The 18432-nt window shown below is 56.8% G+C and overlaps 1 protein-coding gene; it reads left to right on the forward strand.

Annotated features, from left to right (window-relative positions):
* Positions 1 to 13570: 13570 nt before the first annotated feature.
* Positions 13571 to 17449, forward strand: CHC_T00008769001 (WD40-repeat containing). XM_005713742.1 is given in 2 exon segments: positions 13571 to 17320; positions 17321 to 17449. The coding sequence occupies 1 exon segment, from the start codon at positions 13571 to 13573 to the stop codon at positions 17318 to 17320; it is 3750 nt and encodes a 1249-aa protein (XP_005713799.1). The 3' UTR covers positions 17321 to 17449.
* The last annotated feature ends 983 nt before the right edge of the window (positions 17450 to 18432 follow it).

An 18432-nucleotide genomic window follows, 5' to 3' on the forward strand; every position in this document is an offset into this window, starting at 1 on the left:
GGATGAGTGGCAGGCCGACCCTGTCCTCATTACGCAAGGAGCAGGGCCAGTACGGGGTCGACCCCCTTCACCAGTGTCGACCGGAACGACGTCGAGCTACGCGACCGCATTCGCGGCCACTCCAAGAGCACCCAGGGGTACGGACCCCCGGGTCGCTGAACTCCACATCTCAAACCAAGATTCCAGAGGTGAAGCCCCTCGCGTGCCCCTCCTCACCGATGAGGAGGCGCGGCACGCGGCGACCTTCGCCTCAACGGACGGCAGCGCGTACGTGTGCTGCCTTTGCTGTACGTACGGGCATGCCATGTACGCGTGCCCGTTCCTGTCGCCGGAACAACGAATGTTCACGGCGTACAGGAACTACCGCTACCAGATGGAGACGCGGCTCGGGGCGGGCAATCTCCTCCCGGCCAGCGGTCGGCGAGGGTCGTCCCCCGCGTCAAGGTTTCCTGAATCGGTCGGGTGGGGGCGCTCGCTTCGCCCCCCGTGGAGGCGGGTACTGTTGTAACGAAGTCGATCGTCGGGATCGACCCGCATGCCGGCAGGCGGACACAAGGTACCCCCGACAAGGAGAAAGAGGGGACCAAGACCGTTCTCGGTTAACCCAACAGGTACAAAATGCGATAATGTACCTGGAAGACTGGGTAGAGGATCCGTACCCCCTACTTACGGAGGGTCACGAAGGAGAGCCGACCCGCTTCGTACCCCATATCGTGCGACGACCGGACGCCGCAGGTCCAGGCCCCAAAGTACCCGAGTACTTCGCCAAGGCTGCCGAGCCGCAGGGAAGGAATAGTCTCGGCCCACGCGGCCGGCTACCGGGAGAAGACCTGGCTGTCGATAGCCAGGGGGTAGCTCCGATAGCACCGGTAGTTCGAAAAAAGGGTAAAGACGGTTACGTACACGCGGTCGCGTGAGCCGTCTTTTCCATATGAACTAGACCGGTCCCCGCGTGCTGGCCAACCACACGGGGGGTATTGCCCGATAATACATTCCCCGATATCGGAGTCCAGCACGGGGACTCCAGCAATGTCGACATTGCCGGAGAAACCCAACACCGAGGCCCACGTAGACCCGATGTTGGAAGAAGGCATCACCCGGACACCCGACGTCCCAGTGAAGCGCAACGAGCGAGACGCCGTTAACGTCGAACGACACGAGTCGGTAGACCTCCTGACCCCCGTGAGCCCAAGGTCGCCGACGAAATGTCCGCCTCGTACGGACTCCAGCACCTGGACAGGCGTCACTGAGACGCGAACGTCCCCGGGCTCGAGCCGAAGGAAACGCAAGAGGGGCCAACGCCGAAGTCGAAGGCCGCGTCGGAACGACCTCGCCGATAAGGTCGCGCCCAAGGTGGTCGATGGCCTGGTATGCCTCATGACGTCGAAAATATATAACGTCTTGGGCTCCGTGGCCACCGAAGGCCACGCGTTTAAGCCCCACACGATCGCCGTCGACACGTGATCGGGCTACAACTTGGTGAGGAAGGCCGACCTCCCTCCCGACTGGGCCCGCTACGTAATACGGGACGCGCCATTACCACGCCTGGCTGACGCGAACAGTAACCCGCTGCGACTTACGGCGGTCGTCCGCCTCGCGGTCCGGTTGCGGAACACGACGTTCCGCATACCTTTCGTAGTGGCCGAACAACTCGCTGGCCCCGTTCTACTTGGGACCGCGTTCATCGATGCTCACGTACGCAGCATCGACATCGACGGACAGAAGCTCGAACTTCTTCACAGTGGCTCGGTAGCCATTGTCGATGGGAAGGGGGAACCGACTTCCCCTACCAAGCGACACGGTCGCCAAACGAGTCGCCCGGAGGTACGCGAGGAGGCCCCGCAGGCGATCCGAATCGCCCGCTGGGTTACCATCCCCGCGATATCGCAAGCCCGTGCGCGTGTGACAACCACGGGGAGGGGTCTCGTGTTTCTGGAGCGCAAGCCCTCACTCCAACACCGGCATGGAGTGAGGCTGACGAATGGCGTCGCGGAAGTCCTGCCGAACCAGAAATTCGAAGTCATCGTCCCGAACTTCTCGCGAAGGGAGAGGCGGCTTCCGAAGCACATCGTCGTGGGATACGCGAAGCGCAACCCCCTCGCCATCCTCACCCCCGAACGTCGAGTCGCTGAGGGGATCGCGCACGCGTTGCACCTGACCGACTTGACGGATGAAGTCGGAGGGGAAGGAGCTGGCCGGTCCAGCTCCGACGAGAACGCAACCGCTGGGAACGAGGGGATTGACCCGGACGAACGGTCACCTATATCCCAACCGACGGCGGAGGGTACTGTACCCCCCAGCAGAAGGATTCCGAAAATCCACAGATGGATTGGGAAAAAGAGCTTGACTTGTCATACATCGAGAATGACGAGCTCCGTGGCCACGTACTCCAGATGCTCCGTAAGCACTCGAGTCTGTAGAGCGGTGCGCTCGGAACTATCCGAGCAACGGAGCACTGCATTGCCCTCGAACCGGGTACGAAGCCGATACGCTCGATGCCCTACCGTAAGGGGCCCGCGATGCGCGAAATGGTCGCGAAGGAGGTCACCAAGATGTTGAACGCAGGGGTTATTGAACCCGCGAGCACCGAGTGGGTGTCCCCGGTGGTGCTCGTACCGAAGAATGACGGCTCTCTTCGGTTCTGTGTAGATTATCAGCGTCTCAACGCGAAGACTGCGGCGGATTCGTATCCGCTGCCGCGTATAGACGACTGCATCGACTCGTTAGGAGATGCAGCCGTCTTTACGACGTTGGACTGCAATTCCGGTTATTGGCAGATCCCGGTCGCTCTGGAGGACCGGGATAAGACTCCTTTCACGACACATATGGGTACGTACCGCCATTTGCGCATGCAGTTTGGACTAAAAAGGGCACCGGCCACCTTCCAACGTGCCCTTGATATCATACTCTCCGGAGTCCGCTGGCAAATATGCCTCGTCTATCTCGATGACGTTATCGTGTTCTCGCGTACGGACGCGGAACACGCAAGGCATCTGGATACCGTCTTGAGCGTGTTGTGGAGTGCCGGCATCTCCCTCAAGCTCAAGAAGTGCAGCCTCTTCCGTCCGAAGGTGCACTACCTGGGGCTCGTTGTATCCCCAGGTAAGTGGAGCGTGGCTGATACGGCAATCGACGCCTTCAAGACGTTCACGTTCCCGAGGACGCTGACGCAGGTGCGCTCGTTCCTCGGGGCGTGTAACGTGTATCGTCGCTTCGTCAAGGGCTTCTCGAAGATTGCCCCTCCGTTAACCGATGTAACGCGCAAGGACTCGGATCAAGATTTCGATAACCCAACGGAGGTTCAGCTTCAGGCTTTCAAAAGCCTGAAGGCGGCCATGATCTCCCCGCCGATCCTCGCGCTACCGCGGTACGGCCGACCGTATCTGTTGGACACTGACGCCAGTGCATATCAACTCGGGTGCACCCTCTTACAGGAGCACGACGAGCCAAACGATTGGCGCCCCGTTGGGTACTGCTCGTACTCGCGAAGCGATAGCGAACGGAACTACAGCGCTACGGAGCGTGAGCGCTTCGCCGTGGTGTGGGCCGTCTGCACACTGCGGCCGTACATCGAAGGAACCAAGTTCACCATCCGGACGGATCACGACGCCCTCTGATGGCTCATGTCGCTCACGGAGAGCTCTGGAAGACTCACCCAGTGGCGGCTACGTCTGGCTGAATACGATTTCACCATTCAGTACCGCCCCGGGCGCGTGCATCAAGTGCCCGATGCCCTGTCACGCCTCGTGTCGCCAATGACCCTCGCCTCACCGTCGAGGTGGATGACATTCCCACCTTCGACGGGGGCACCACCGTTCGAGACGTATCGAATGAGCTCGCAGACCACGCCTGTACCGCGAGCTGTGATCATCAGGCCGTCCATGTCTTCGTAACGACACGGAACCAAGCTGAAGCCCGAACAAGGCCGCGCGTACGGACGCGCAACGAACCGCGAGCCGACGACGAAGCTCCCGCTCTCCAACGACCCAATTCATTTTGGGAGGAGAACGACGAGTTCGACGCCGCTGACATCCAGCGTGCCGAAGACCCCGAGGCTGGCGCACCCGACTCCCCGGTCGCCCCACTGCAGGACGACCTTCCGGCCCCTCTTACGATAGAGGAGATAGCCGAGGAGCAACGCGTGGATGACTTCTGCCAAACCGTTTTGGCACGACAGTCAGAGTCTCAAGACTCCGCGTTCTTCGAGGACCACCAAGGAGTGCTCAAAAGGAGACACCCCTTCGATCCTGATACCGTACAGGTGGTGGTGCCTCGGACGCTCCGCGCCAGGCTCCTTCGCCTGTGCCACAACCCGGCCATCGCGGGACACCCGGGCCAGAACCGTATGTACTACGCACTTCGACACGAGTACTACTGGCCCCAACTGGCTACAGACGTCGCAGCCACGGTGCGAGGGTGTCGGACCTGCGCAATGAACCGGGTCAAGCTGAGGAAACATCTCAATCGATTGAGATTGTTCCCAGCTACGAGGCCTCTCGAGAACCTCGCCATCGACATCTTGGGGCCGCTCCCCAGGACGAAGACAGGAAAACTATTCTTGCTCGTGATTAAGGACCGCTTCAGTAAGCTGACGCAATTCGATGCGCTCCGCAAGGTAACAGCGTACACTGTCGCAGTTGCGTTCTGCGACTTGTGGGTGTTCAAGTATGGCGTCCCTCGCACTTTGCTTTCGGACAACGGCCCTCAGTTTAATGCCAAGTTCTTCCACAGCACGTGCCGTGTTCTGGGGATAACGAATCTGTACACTTCGCCGTACTATCCCCAGACGAACGGGCAAGTCGAGCGATATAACCGAACAATCGCCTCGATGCTGAGGAACTACGTGGGTGAACACCAGGACGACTGAAATGTGTACGTGGGGCCGCTTACGTATGCGTACAACTCCCACGTACATCGCACCACACGCACCACGCCGTTTGAGCTTGTGCTCAGCAGGCCACCGCCGGAGTTCTCTCTCCGACGGGCGGACGGCGACGTGTCCCCTTCCGATAGGGGGAACCAACGTGCCGAGTTCCTCAAGACCTTGGACTCGACTATCCAGAAGGCCTACGCGAGCCTGAGTCGGACGCAGGCTCGCTACAAGCGCGACTTCGATAAGCGCATACGACGTATTAATTCCCGGCTCCGTCCCGGAGAATACGTATATCTCAACCCCACCGATGGGGCTAAGACATCGAACAAGCTCGCCTCGCCCGCTATCGGACCCTACCGCGTGCTCGCCAATGACCGCCGTACCATCAAGATCGATCGTGATGGTGTCACCGAGCGCGTCTCCGCAGATCGCTGCGTGTATGCGCCACCGCCGACGGGCGCAACGCGGACGAGCACGACAACCCCGGAGGACCTTGCCGACAAGGTCACCGAGGGCACACAGTATGCCGTCGAACGGCTACTCAAGCATCGCGTCATGGAGGATGAAACTACAGAGTTCCTCATTAAATGGGCAGACTACGATACTCCCACATGGACGGCGCGTACTCACATCCCCGAGGAGTTGGTGTCTCGCTACGCACAAAGACTCCGGGCGCGTACAGGGAGAGACCTCACCTGAGAAGTGAACGCGGACGTTCACTCTTGAGGAGGGGGCCCTCAACCGCATCGTTGCAGATTGAATTCCACCTCGAATTAAATGCACCCCGCGTACATGGGACAAAAGGGGACGCGCGAAGGGACAGCTGTCTCCAGAGAGCAGCAACGGAATAAGTCGCGAGACGTCAAGACGTATTGACAACCGAGTTCATCGAAAACGACCAGTTATCGCCGGCAAGAGGCAGGAGGGAGAATAGTACGTGCTACCCTACGCAAAGCGGTCGCACCTCGAGGAGTAGAAGGCAGAGTGACGCGGTCGAACGCGAAAATGCCCTAAAACAAGTGCCCACGAAGGCATCGCCCGTTTCGTATTGACCAGAGGACGTCAAGACGTATCGAAGAAGGTCCCGTAAGCAAACCAGAGGAAGCGAGCAGCACGAGCTGCGCCCAGATGGCACCTCGTCACGGACTGTGGGCAAGGAGCCCTCCAGCAGGGAGACGATCTCCCAGAGCGATATAGTCGCCCCGCGATCGCCACAAGTTCCGCCGACATGGTGACAGCTGTCCTGCACGCCCCGGTCCGGACCAGCTGCACTATGCCGAAAGGGTCCGCGATCCCGAGTCCCCCGCGACGACGGGAAGACGCAGCGCTGCATTAAATAGCAACGAAAAGTACGCCCCAGTCCGAACAAGGGGAGAGAAAGAGACAGTACGGGCCGCCGTCGGCTGATACACTCGAGATCAGAACTCCAACAAACAGCCACCGCCATACCCTAAATAAGGGAGAAAATATTGGTGAAATGGGAAATTACACTGACGGGCGGTTGCACGGGCAGGACGCCCAGACACGTGCTGTATGCAACAACGCGCAAGGGACGTCCGGACAGCGGCGCGTGGGAAGAGTACAGCGTGTACACACCGATCGGCACACGCAAGCGGTGCCGCCCCCTTCATAATCGTCAAACCAACAGACGTCCGACGCACGGGTCGTCCCGAACGCGGAGCGGGCACCAAGAACAGCAGCCCGAGACGCTGAGCAAGAAAAGACCCCCCGCGGTGGATACGGCCCGCGAGCAACGAACGCGCCCCCGCCGTGGCCTCACAAGGGGGGCTCGAGCTCTCCCACGACCGCGCTGACGCACCGCTCGGGCGACGAGGAAGGAGACGACTCCTCCCTCGTCCCCAGCATGCCAACGATCGGCCCCGTTCCCACGCTCGCTCGCCCGAAAGCGGAGTGGGGTAGAACACAGTACGGGGCGCGACGTCGCGCTGGGTAACAGACATGGCAGGACGGAAGGAACGCTCCACGGGGGTGACGGGCGGACAAGAAGGGAGAGCGGAGAAGTTTTGCTGGCATCCAAGAAGGTCCAGGCGTTCAGACTTCTCTCTCTTCGTGGGAGCACACACCGCCGCGCGTGCGATCATGCGCCAAGGAAGACGCGGGTTATGAGGAGCAGCGACCTGCTCAGACCCTCCTGTCCGCGCCGATCAATGGAATGATCCCTCAAGCTGGCCTCCCTGCCTTCTCATCCGCGGGGTGGCATAGTGACGAGGACTGTCCTCGCGCGGGCCCGACGACACCCCCGGGAAGGAAGAAAGCGACGCGATACACGCACGAACGAGGTCGCTCGCCCCGGGACGCCATTTTGTCCGACCTCGCGCGGCGCAAGGTGTCGACACATCGCAGCAGGACCCAGCAAGAAGCAATAAATCGGAGGCGGGGGACGTGCAGGAAACCGTCGAGCATCGGCACGGGGGAGATGGGGGAAGAGGGCACGACGGACCCAGAACCAAGGCCAAGAAACGAAATTGGTTTTTACGCAGAAGGAGGGCAGGTCGACCTGGCCCCCGGGGACAGACCGAGATTCCGCTCAGTGGTCAGCGCCGTCGGACGGCGCCGCAGGAGGCGGATCGTAGAGACTCGGGGGACAGTAGACGGGGTGACGAGGCACCCTCGCGCTCAACCCCGCCAAGGGAGGCAACGCCACCTCACTGTGGCGAGTTCAGCGATGCACACGGCTCGGAGGAGCCGGGACGTTGCCCATCGTTGCAGCGTCGTACCCCGACTGCTCGTAAGGATCCCGCATGATCGGGCAGGGCGTCGACGAAGACGCCGCGCGAAGGCGTCTGAGGTCGTCCCGTTCGCGGCGGTACCGGTCACGTTCGGCGGTCGTCCGCTCCAACGCGCTCGCTTGTCGATCAGAGGACTCGCGTAACGCCGCTAACTCGATGCGTACATGGCGCAACTCGGACACGGACGACGCACGACCCGCCTCGAGGCGACGTGCTTCGTCGCTTCGCGCCAGGTACCAGCTCGCGAGTGTGCCGAGGAGGCTTCCCACCTGCCAAGGGCGGTAGGCAGCGCGACCCAAGGCATGGGCTAACGACGGGACGGCCTTGACGTCCTCTCGCTCCGACGTCGCGTGGCGCACGGGCGCCACCGGTGGCGCCTCACGCAGCGGCACTGCATTGAGGGGTGGAACAGGGGGAACCGGAGGACTCGCCACCGGACCGAAGTCGCTCTCGGCGAGACGAGTTTCGAACAGCGAGTCAGCACGAGCGGACGTGTAGGGAGCGGGCTCACTGTCCAAATTGCGGTACCGTTTCTTCCGAGCCTCACGCGAAGCGGAGCCGACTCCGCCTCCGCTCCTGATGTGCACTGACGAGGACGCCGGCGCCACTTGGCGTGCCACGAATGCGTCAGCGCGATGGTCATATACGACGAAAAAGGATCGCTCGCCGGTAATGAAATCGGTCCAGCGCCGATGCTGGATTTCGCTCACCTCACCAGCCCGTTGCATGAGCCCGACGGCGAACGAATACGACCACGGCACATGCTGAGTGCTCCGCTCGAGCGGATGTAGGGGGACCTGGGGGAGGTCCCCCGCAACCCTCCCCAAGTAAGCCAGCAACTCGAGAGGCTGGACGAACACGCGTCTGTGAATAGATACCTTGTTCATGAAAGCGTTGCCGAGGGCCCAGGCCCATTCCCTCTCTACGTTGTGCATTAAGTCTGCATAAGCCGGATGTTGAGAATTTGAGCACGCCACACCGAAGTGCTTGAGCACACATGGGAGCACGGATGTACTCCCAACGAAGGGAGGGTCTCCCGTATCACTGCAGAGAGCCGGGGGAAGTCGCGAGGGGACAGGTCTCCTTCGAAGGAAGCGTGGCGGAAAACACGCCCGTCCTCCTCCTCAGAATGGCGATACGCCGACCAATCGTGAGGAGCAATGGCAACGCCGTATAGCCTCATCAGCGAGCACGCTGACTTCTGTAGAGCGACGCGCGCCTTCGAATAGGCAAAAGGACGGGGTCTCATGTACAGACCCCCCACGTTGGACAAGACGAATTTGCGAGAGGCCGTCCCCTCGCGGTGGAAGAGATACGTGGCCATGCGATCCACGTATTCCGCCTCACCGAGACTGTACGTGAACGTGCGATCGCAGCGGATGGCAGAGGGGATCTGATACGCCGCACGGCCACCTTCGGCCAGAAGGCGCTCCAGGACGAGCGAGGACTCCTCCACGCGTCCGGCCTCGTACACATTCCGGACGCGAAGCAAATCGGGACGAAGTTGTTCCTGCGCCAGCAGCTCCCCGACAGTAATCCCGGAACGGGCATAGCGGCACCACGCGAACCTCAGACGGTCTAGGGGCAACGGAGCGGAACGCTCGAGCGCCGCGCCGAACCACTCGGATGGAGCCTCGAACATCTCGGTGCCTTGACCCGACACATACTGAGGCGTCTCAGGATGTTCGCTAACGCAAGGGCCGTTGCCCAATCTTCCGTGCGAACCCGTCGCCTCGGGAAGCGCTGCCGTAGGGCCCCGGACGGGGCCTGCCTCGAGGTGCAGGCGGAGGGCCGTCGCCGAGAGAACTAGTTCGACAGAGGACGTCGACTCCCGAGAGACACGAGCTCGCTGAAATGGCTGTACAGTAACCCAAGGGCGCACAACTGCCACGGGACGACCCGGATCGTGCCCATCCGGGGCCGCGACTGCCGCCGTCGACGGCGCGAGAGGAGAGCGGCCTCCGGGAGATTGAAACGAAAGACACGGCTGCGAGGGGCATGGGGTTACAGAGCTTGACGGAATAGCGACGGACGCCACGAACCGACCCTCAGAGGGCGACGTCATTATTACCCCGACAACGAGGTCTCCTGCGATTAGTGTCAAGACAGCGGGAGCGCGGCGCCCCGAGTACAGAAAAGGAGAAAAAGAGGGTGTCGCACCGATTTGCGGACGGATGAGGAGCGGATGGCAAAGAGTAATATGGTCAAGAGAGGAGACGGGGTGAGTGATGGATAACTCTGTGTCGCGCAGGGACGTGTGGGACATAATGCACTCAACAAGCCAAGGGGGTGAACGCGGACGTTCACTCTCGAGGCGGGGGCCGTGTAGTATATCGACAAAGGAATTAGATTAGAAATTGGATCCAGAGCTGTAAGGCACGAGCCTTACAAACCACCAGCGCGCACGTGTACCCCACGTGTACTACACGTGTATGACGCGTGTACCAGCAGCCCCCTGGCTGACGGTGCGCACTACAGTATCGCCGTGGAGTACAGTACGTACTGTACTCCGTTATGATAGACGCTTTTGTAACATTAAATACAGGAGCGGACCGATGGCGGACGGGGGCGACAAGCACGGGCTTGTCCTCAACCGACCGCCAAGGTCAGTCCACCCAGCTTATTCTAAACGTCGCCTTCGCTCTTCGCGCGCGTTTAGTCGGAGCCGAGCCGGAGTGGACGGGCAGCACGCGAGCGAGCACGGAACCGCCTCCGCCCGTCAGGACTGGTACGTCACCCAGTGCTGCTCCGGGGCGTCGAGGCGTCGATCCGCTCGTGCGTGCGCGCGTCCCTGCTCGCTCCCGCTCTACCATCGCTACCCGGGCCCGAGCCCGGTTCCGTAGCTGGTTGGCCCGCTTCCCCCTTCTCCGATCCGGGGTCTACAGGTCGAACTGCGGATACACCTCCAGTCGTCTGGGGTTGTTTATGCTACAAGTTTCATTGCCCTTTTTTTTAGTACTCGAAACTCAAAATGAGTTTCGAGCCCCTTTTTTTGGTACTCGAAACTCATAATGAGATTTGCACCCCACTTTTCAGGTTGCCAAACGGAACATAAACACACGCTACATGTGAACATTTCAGATCCTGCTGCGCCCCCGGGAAGGCCCTGCACGTGATGCAGGGACAGTATCAACTTGTGTGTTTGGCAGCCAATTGTTCGGGGCGCTAACCTCAATATGAGTATGCCATACCGACAGCTCGATTTGCACATGGTTTTCGCACAGCGAGCAGAACCATTTTACTACTATGAGGCATGCTAGAAATAGGATTCCGCATTCATAATGAGCATAGGTTCGAAATCTTTGGAACTGCTTTCCCCAAACGCGTCGCAGCGCATAGTCCATGCATTCAAAGGCGTAGGAAAGGGGATATATGATCTTGCATTCAAAATAAAGTTCAGGCTATTTTTTCGTTTAAGATATCATTGCTTACTTCCACTTAATAGAAACGGCAGCATGAAGGCCTTTACATACAAGGGCGGCGGCGTTTCGTTTCACTGGGGAAACGAAACTCGGAGAGGGCCTGTCATCCTTCGTTTGGTGCTTGACTGCAGGATAGCCCCACAGCCTCGACAGACTCATACTGCGCCCTGTAGCAACTTGCGGGCTTTAGAAGTGAGACTGGACGTGTAGCGAAAAAGGGGTTATGGAAGTGGGGCCACTTTGAGTCGGCTCCACGCCTCTGAGGCTTTCTTTTTCTGCCGAGGGCTCCCTTTCTTGACGCGTATCGAAGGCTCCAGCGGGCTCACCCGCTGTGGCTATAGCCCCGCCAAGGTCAGATTTCTCACCTGGAGATCGACCCCGTGAGGGGTCGACTCTGTCCTCTTTGCCTCGACGGACGCAGATCGCGCTATTTTTCCTGTCTGCACATGTCAGTCAGACACAACTCGGAGGCTAAAAATCAGTTGAAAAGTCAGATCCCCCATTTGTCCGTCTAGAAAACGAAACACAGAGCGACACTTACCACACCCGTTCTTGACAACAACAAGCCGTCAAGTGTGAAAGCAACCAAACCACAAGAAAACAAAAGAGTGACGATTTCGAAAAAACCAACGCACAAGAAAACAAAAGAGTGACGTCGGTGAGAATGATGGTGGGCGCTCGATATAAAAAATTTCGGGTCCCTTTTTATATGGAACCTAAAAATCGAACTGTTCGCAGCAATACGAGAGGATTGTTCCGGTTTCGAGCGCTTTTATCCGTAAGTAAACGTTAACTGTCAAGCAAAGCGAGGAACAATAAACCTATACTCGATATCATATCGTCGAATAAACAACCACATGTCACTCAGTTTATAATGACTGTATGACATGTCTCGTAAGCCATTAAAGGCCATACAGTAAAGGTTAACCTGGTTGCGGGTAAATGTTTACCCGGGAATGTTAAGGAGTAAACATTTACTCGCAACCATCAACTCGACACCGAGTAAATGTAATCTGATTGCAAGTAAATGTTTACTCAGGAATTTTACCTGGTAAACATTTACTCACAACCTTCAAATCGACACCGAGTAAATGTTAATTTGCTTGCCAGTAAAGGTTTACTCGGGTATGTTACGGAGAAAACCAAGATAGAAACAAGACTTTTCTTTATTATCGGCCAATTATCCGACATAATCAATCATTACATTAGAAACCTCCGGGCGAATCGGCCCGAGGTCGGTCTTACACGTGGAATCTTGCGCCGCCACTCTTGACACGTGGCTTTGATCACGTTATGATAGCCCATGGGGGTATGAATGATCCCCGCCGCTCTCGCCGGACGGTTGCACACCGCCAGCCTTCCCCGGGGCGTCCCGGGGGCCTTCTCGCCGCATCTCCCCGTCGTGCTTTTCCCCTCTTCGGAGGGGCACCCCGTCGGATAGTGTAAAGCAGGAGGTCACCCGGTCGTCGTCCTGGTGGAAGGAGGGCAGTGTATCGCCCTGAGTTCCCGAAGACAAATTCGGGTTTCAGCACTTCAAGAAAAGAGAGAGGCATGGTCCTTGAGAAGGGAGGGCGGGCGGGGAAAAGAGAGAGGCATACCCTGACACAGGGATGTTGCAGCTCCTTCATACTCGCAGACAGCGTTGGTTTTGTCATACCTCCGGCCCGCCGACGACGACGGAGGGGCCGCAGCGTACGCATCGTGTCACACGTACGCATACGTGTCCTCGCTATTCAATGGACTTTTTCATCCGTATAAACGAAGTCTACATGAGACGTAAACATTTACTGTAAGTGGCGTTATAACTGTAAGCTATCCTTTGTTTTAATTTAACGTCTCTTTACTTACACCATCGGTGTATGCCGGTTTATGCCGTTTGTTTAACTTAATGTGTACCTTATCATATACCTTACATCTTTATTTACAACAGAGCTAAGACCCGAGGGGCCAGGGGCCAGGGCGGCCACGAGAGAGAGTGCGGCCAGTATGTTTACGTGCCCCATGTGGCTGCGCTGGCAAGGGGTCATGTGAGAGAATTTTATGAAAAATTGCATTTTACTGTAGAGAGATTTTATACTGTAGTCCGAGATTTTATATGAATTTTAGAGAAACGCACGCGGACGGCCTGGGATCCGGGCCGGACGCGTGGATGCTTCTAGAAGGAAGCGCAGAAATAAAAGCGTGGAAGGTGACGGGCGCGGCATTCGAAGGAACCGACCACGCCACCTGACCTCACCACCGAGAAAACCGCCGCCCTCCCCCTTCAACCTCACAACATTGCGTCTTTCCTGGCTGGAATCACACGAACATTCATTCACGAAGGAGCAAGCGAAAGCATACCAGCTCATCCTACTGATCCACACGACTGTCGCCACTGTTTCCGCTTTCGTCGACAACGACAAGAGTGCCGCGCGCTGAACGCGGCCTTCAACCTTCGCATCCCTGTTTTTCTAACAGCCGGTGCCGTTCTCACGCATAACACACTCCGCACCTCACCAACTTGTCTTTAGCTATTCACAGAAAAAATGCAGGAAAGCTACCAGCAAGAGACGGGACCACATAGAAAACGGAGAAAGATGCACTCTACCGATGTGTTCATAAGCCATGCTGGCCCGGACAAGCTACACATCGCACGTCCCCTTTTCGAGAAATTGCAAGCTCATGGTTTAAATTGCTTCCTCGACAAAATCTCGATGGAGCCCGGGGACTGCGGAGGGGATGAAATGACGAAGGCTATGGAGTCTGCGAAGGTCGGTGTTTTCATCCTTTCTCCCGACTTTGCGGCTCGAAAGTGGACGATGAGGGAACTGCGTTGCTTCCTACGCCGACGAAGTGAGGCGATAGGGAGTGGGATGCGACCACCGACACTGATTCCGGTGTTTTACAGACTAAGTATTCGTGAATGCAGAGAGTTGGAGCCCAAGCGGTACTGGGATGATGAAGGAAATAATATTTTTGAAGTTGAGAAGTTTTTTAGCGACGAACGACAGCGCGAAGCGAGCACAGATATGGTGAAGAGGGAGCTACAAGAGCTGGCAGGTATCACTGGGATTGAAAATGACGAAAGGGCAACAAACCTGCCGGGAGATGCATTCGGCCATGATGCAAGGGCAAATCTTGTGGAGCGAGTATTTCTGTGGGTGAAAAAGAAAAGTGATGAGGACTCAAGTGATGAAGCGGGAGAAGTTTTGAATACAAAAAGCCAAGTTGAAACCCACGCTGCCATCACGTCCATCGCACGATGTACGCTTGATGTGTTCACGCCCTGTATACTCGCAGAGCACAATCCCGAAGGAATATATTTGCAACTGAATTCTCGGGGGATCGATGGATCACCGAATACGTGTGAGGCGCGGCTAAAGGAGGCCGTGCTTAGTACCGATAGGAATACACATATAGGAGCGACGGCAACGGGGAAGGGCGGAGTCGGGAAGACATGCGCTCTTCGAGCGATTGCGCACGACGATGACATCAAGGCTCGGTTTTCAGGCGGAGTATACTTCATGTCTTTGGGGAAAGACGCCAACGTAGGGCGGCTGATTGAGCAACTGTGCATAGCCGTAGAGGCGTCTGGTGGCAACCAGGCGGCTGGGAAAATGCGAGAGCAAAGCGAGTTGAGCAGGGTACTGACCAAGATGCGAGCATGGTTCAACACACGTGCATCTCTGTTCATTATTGATGATGTGTGGGCCGTGAATGGTATAGATGCGTGTATCCTTCAGAAGTTATCCATTCTCGCTGACACAGCAGGAGACAGCCGAGAGAGGAGCAGACTTCTGTATTCCACGAGGGACTCAGAGCTGAAACAGGTGGGTAAGCGAGTGACTTTCGAACCGAGGGAAAGGGAAGGGAGCGATTCAGTTCACATGGTCATGCTCGCGAGCGGGGCGAGCCCGGAGGAAGCGAATGATCCGAGGTGCAAAGAGGCCGTGAGGGAAATATTGAAATTGTGTGCTGGTTTGCCGCTGGCTCTGAACGTAGCCGGGACGGGTGTCAGGTACATGAGAGATAGATGGGAGGGAGAAAAGTCACAAGCGTGGGAGGGATACCTTTCGAAGATGAAGAGCTGTAACACGATTCTTAGTGAGAGTCCAGGGGATGGGTATTTGTTGTCGTTAGACGCGACATTACATGCGTCACTAGAGATTGTGGAGTCCGGCATGGGGAGCGATGCGGAGAGGTTAGGTCAGTTTTCGTTTCGAAAGATACATCGGAGTCTGTGTGTTATGAAGAAGCAAGACGGGATGCCTTTGTCGTTGGTAAGAGAGTTGTGGGAAATGAAATATGAATCGGCTGAAAAGTATGCGAAGCAGATGGAAAGGGTTGGATTAGTAGACCTTCATTACGACAAGGATTGTGGGTGGGTACGGATGCATGATCTGACGCACGATTTTGCGGTGCAGGAGGCGCAGAAGGAAGAAAGTGTAACGGTTTGGTATAAGAAGTTGGCAGATGTATGCAGGCAGGGAGGGGGACTGCTTGCTATGACTGAGAGCGAGGGCAGAGAGAGCAAGGATGCAAGAGAGAAGTATGTTTTCGAGAATATATATCGCGTTCTGAAACAGGGCGGGTATGTGGAGGAGCTGAAGAATCTATTTTTGAGAGCGCGATGGGTGAAGGCAGTGATACAGAGAGGAAGTGTGTTGCAATACGAGGAAGCTGTAAAGGATCTAAATAGCTTTTTGAGGAACACGGGAGCAAGCGAGAGCCTTTTAAGGGATACGGGAGAAGAAGATTCGGTGTATGCGATGGAATTGATGATGAGAGCTGCACGACTGAGTGTACCTTTTTGTGGTGAAAGCAGTGCAGGGATTTACTTTCAACTGTACGGAAGAATCAAGCACAGGGCATCACAATTAGGAAGCGTGCGAAGGATACTCGAGGAAATCGAGGAACACGCGCCACGACCATGGGTGCGGCCTGTGAACGAATGTGTAGGGCGAGCGGGAGGAAGTTTGGTGGAGCAGATTGTGCTTCCGAATATCGTTGACGAAGTCGGCATGGACTCAACCGGTGGCGTGTATGGACACTGTTCGAACCTGGGCTATACCGGGATCATAGTTTTCACACAGTCTCCGGACAAGGAAATGAAGATGACTGAATTAGACAACGATTTTGGAAGGGGGAGCCGAGAATTAACATGCGGTTGTGTCAGTATGAGCAAACGCTATGCAGTTAACGGATATGATGATGGGACACTACAGTTCTGGAGTGTATCGGAAAAGAAAATTTTGTGGAGTGACTGCGGTCATGAATCGCGGGTGTCTAGCGTTGCGATGAGTGGTGATGGAAAACGTGCAGTATCTGGATCCTGGGACATGAGCGTACGAGTTTGGGACGTGGACACAGGACTGCAAATCGGCCACGCATTAACTGGACACACGGATTGGGTAGAGAGCGTTGCGATGAGTGGTGATGGAAAACGTGCAGTATCTGGATCCCGGGACATGAGCGTACGAGTTTGGGACGTGGACACAGGACTGCAAATCGGCGACGCACTAACTGGACACACGAATTGGGTGGTTAGCGTTGCGATGAGTGGTGATGGAAAACGTGCAGTATCTGGATCCTGGGACAAGAGCGTACGAGTTTGGGACGTGGACACAGGACTGCAAATCGGCGACGCATTAACTGGACACACGGGTCTGGTGCGGAGCGTCGCGATGAGTGGTGATGGAAAACGTGCAGTATCTGGATCCTGGGACAAGAGCGTACGAGTTTGGGACGTGGACACAGGACTGCAAATCGGCCACGCATTAACTGGACACACGGGTCGGGTAGAGAGCGTTGCGATGAGTGGTGATGGAAAACGTGCAGTATCTGGATGCCAGGACAAGAGCGTACGAGTTTGGGACGTGGACACAGGACTGCAAATCGGCGACGCATTAACTGGACACACGCATTGGGTGCGGAGGGTTGCGATGAGTGGTGATGGAAAACGTGCAGTATTTGGATTCCGGGACTGGAGCGTACGAGTTTGGGACGTGGGGAAAGGGATTACAGTTCATCTCGGAAAGTTGGAGGACTGGCAAGATATCGTGGAGAGATTTCTGAATGCAGAAAACTTACGTGCCGTCTCTCGCACTGGACATAGGCACAAAAGGCTCAAGGTTTTTGAGAGCAGGGGGAAAATTGTGCATGAGCGAGAGGATGGCTCTGAGGCTGTTTTGGCGCAGCTGGAGGGTGCGGTAAAGTGGTGGGAGATAGGCGACAATCACGGGGTCTTTGTTGCAGCGGCCGGCAGCTGGGTGGCTATTATGAAGCTAGTGGTCTAGGTGTGTATATTCTACTTCCCTTAAAGTTTATCCTCTCGGCCAGACACAGACGTTTCTATTGTACGGTACGTGGTAGTACCTGTGGTGGGGATAATCTGTTTCGTTTTTTTACATGTAAAAGTCTTGTGTGGTGCTCTGGTTCCATTCACGGATGGGACGTTTTGCCAGGACGCACGGTCCTCCCTCTAGCTCTCGGCAGAAAAGTCGCATCGGTCGTTGTTCTATTTGCCTGCACCGTCTCTTCCCCTCTCGGGCGGGATTTCAGGGTACAGTAGTGCTTTCTTGGGGCTTTCGCTTGCCAGCCTGTCCGTCGAATTTACAGCACGGTATGCCCCGTTCGTGCCGTACTGCGGGCGCAGGAGCTTGGCTTTTTCACTGTTACCCATCGACGCTTTCCCCAGCCGGATATTGAGATATAGAGAGACGGTATGGCGCATACGTATGGGAATGAGAGGCGTTCGTTGAAGAGATGGTGCGAGATGCACGGGTCTGTATGAAAATGATGCAAGAGCAACGCAAGACCGCAGCGCTAAAATGAAAAGAAGTAGGAGAAGGGTCCAAGTAGCTGCGGTGTGTCACTTCTCTCCTGTCTCTCAGCCGGCTTCAACGATAGCAGCAAGGGCAAAAAAAAGAGCGCAATTATCTCCTATTTGCTTGAGAGACCTAGTATTGATTGTTAAAATGAAATTGTTTCACGTGCTCGCGTGGCTGACGAGGGGGCTCGGGGCGGGGTATAGCGAAAGGAGGACGAAGGGGAAGATGAGTCATCTGATCGCGGACGTGTGCACGGCGACCAAGGCGAGAATATTGAAAAGGCGAGACGATGGGGGATCGAGATCGTGTCGTACAAATAGTTTTGCTGGCGTGCGCGGAAGCAGGACACATTGTGGACGGCGGGGACTATGGGCCCGACGGAGCGGACGACAAGGACGCGCAGGTGGAGGGGGTGGACGCGGAGATATCCGCACGCGCGTGAGGCCGCTGTGGCAATGCAACCCGGACGGGCGCGGGCGACAGCGCGAACGCGGCGTGGGACAGAAGCGGAAGGAAAGTTGTTGGGGTCTGTCAAGACGGGTGCGGCGCGTCGCCACGGCTGAGCAAGGTGCAGGAGC

Source organism: Chondrus crispus, genomic scaffold (genome assembly GCF_000350225.1).
Source record: "Chondrus crispus Stackhouse genomic scaffold, scaffold_14, whole genome shotgun sequence".
In the NCBI taxonomy this organism is placed as follows: domain Eukaryota; phylum Rhodophyta; class Florideophyceae; order Gigartinales; family Gigartinaceae; genus Chondrus; species Chondrus crispus.

What these genes read in the sequence shown, in the direction of transcription:
- CHC_T00008769001 (XM_005713742.1), top strand. Translation starts at nt 13,571, where the DNA reads ATGCAGGAAAGCTACCAGCAAGAGACGGGACCACATAGAAAACGGAGA.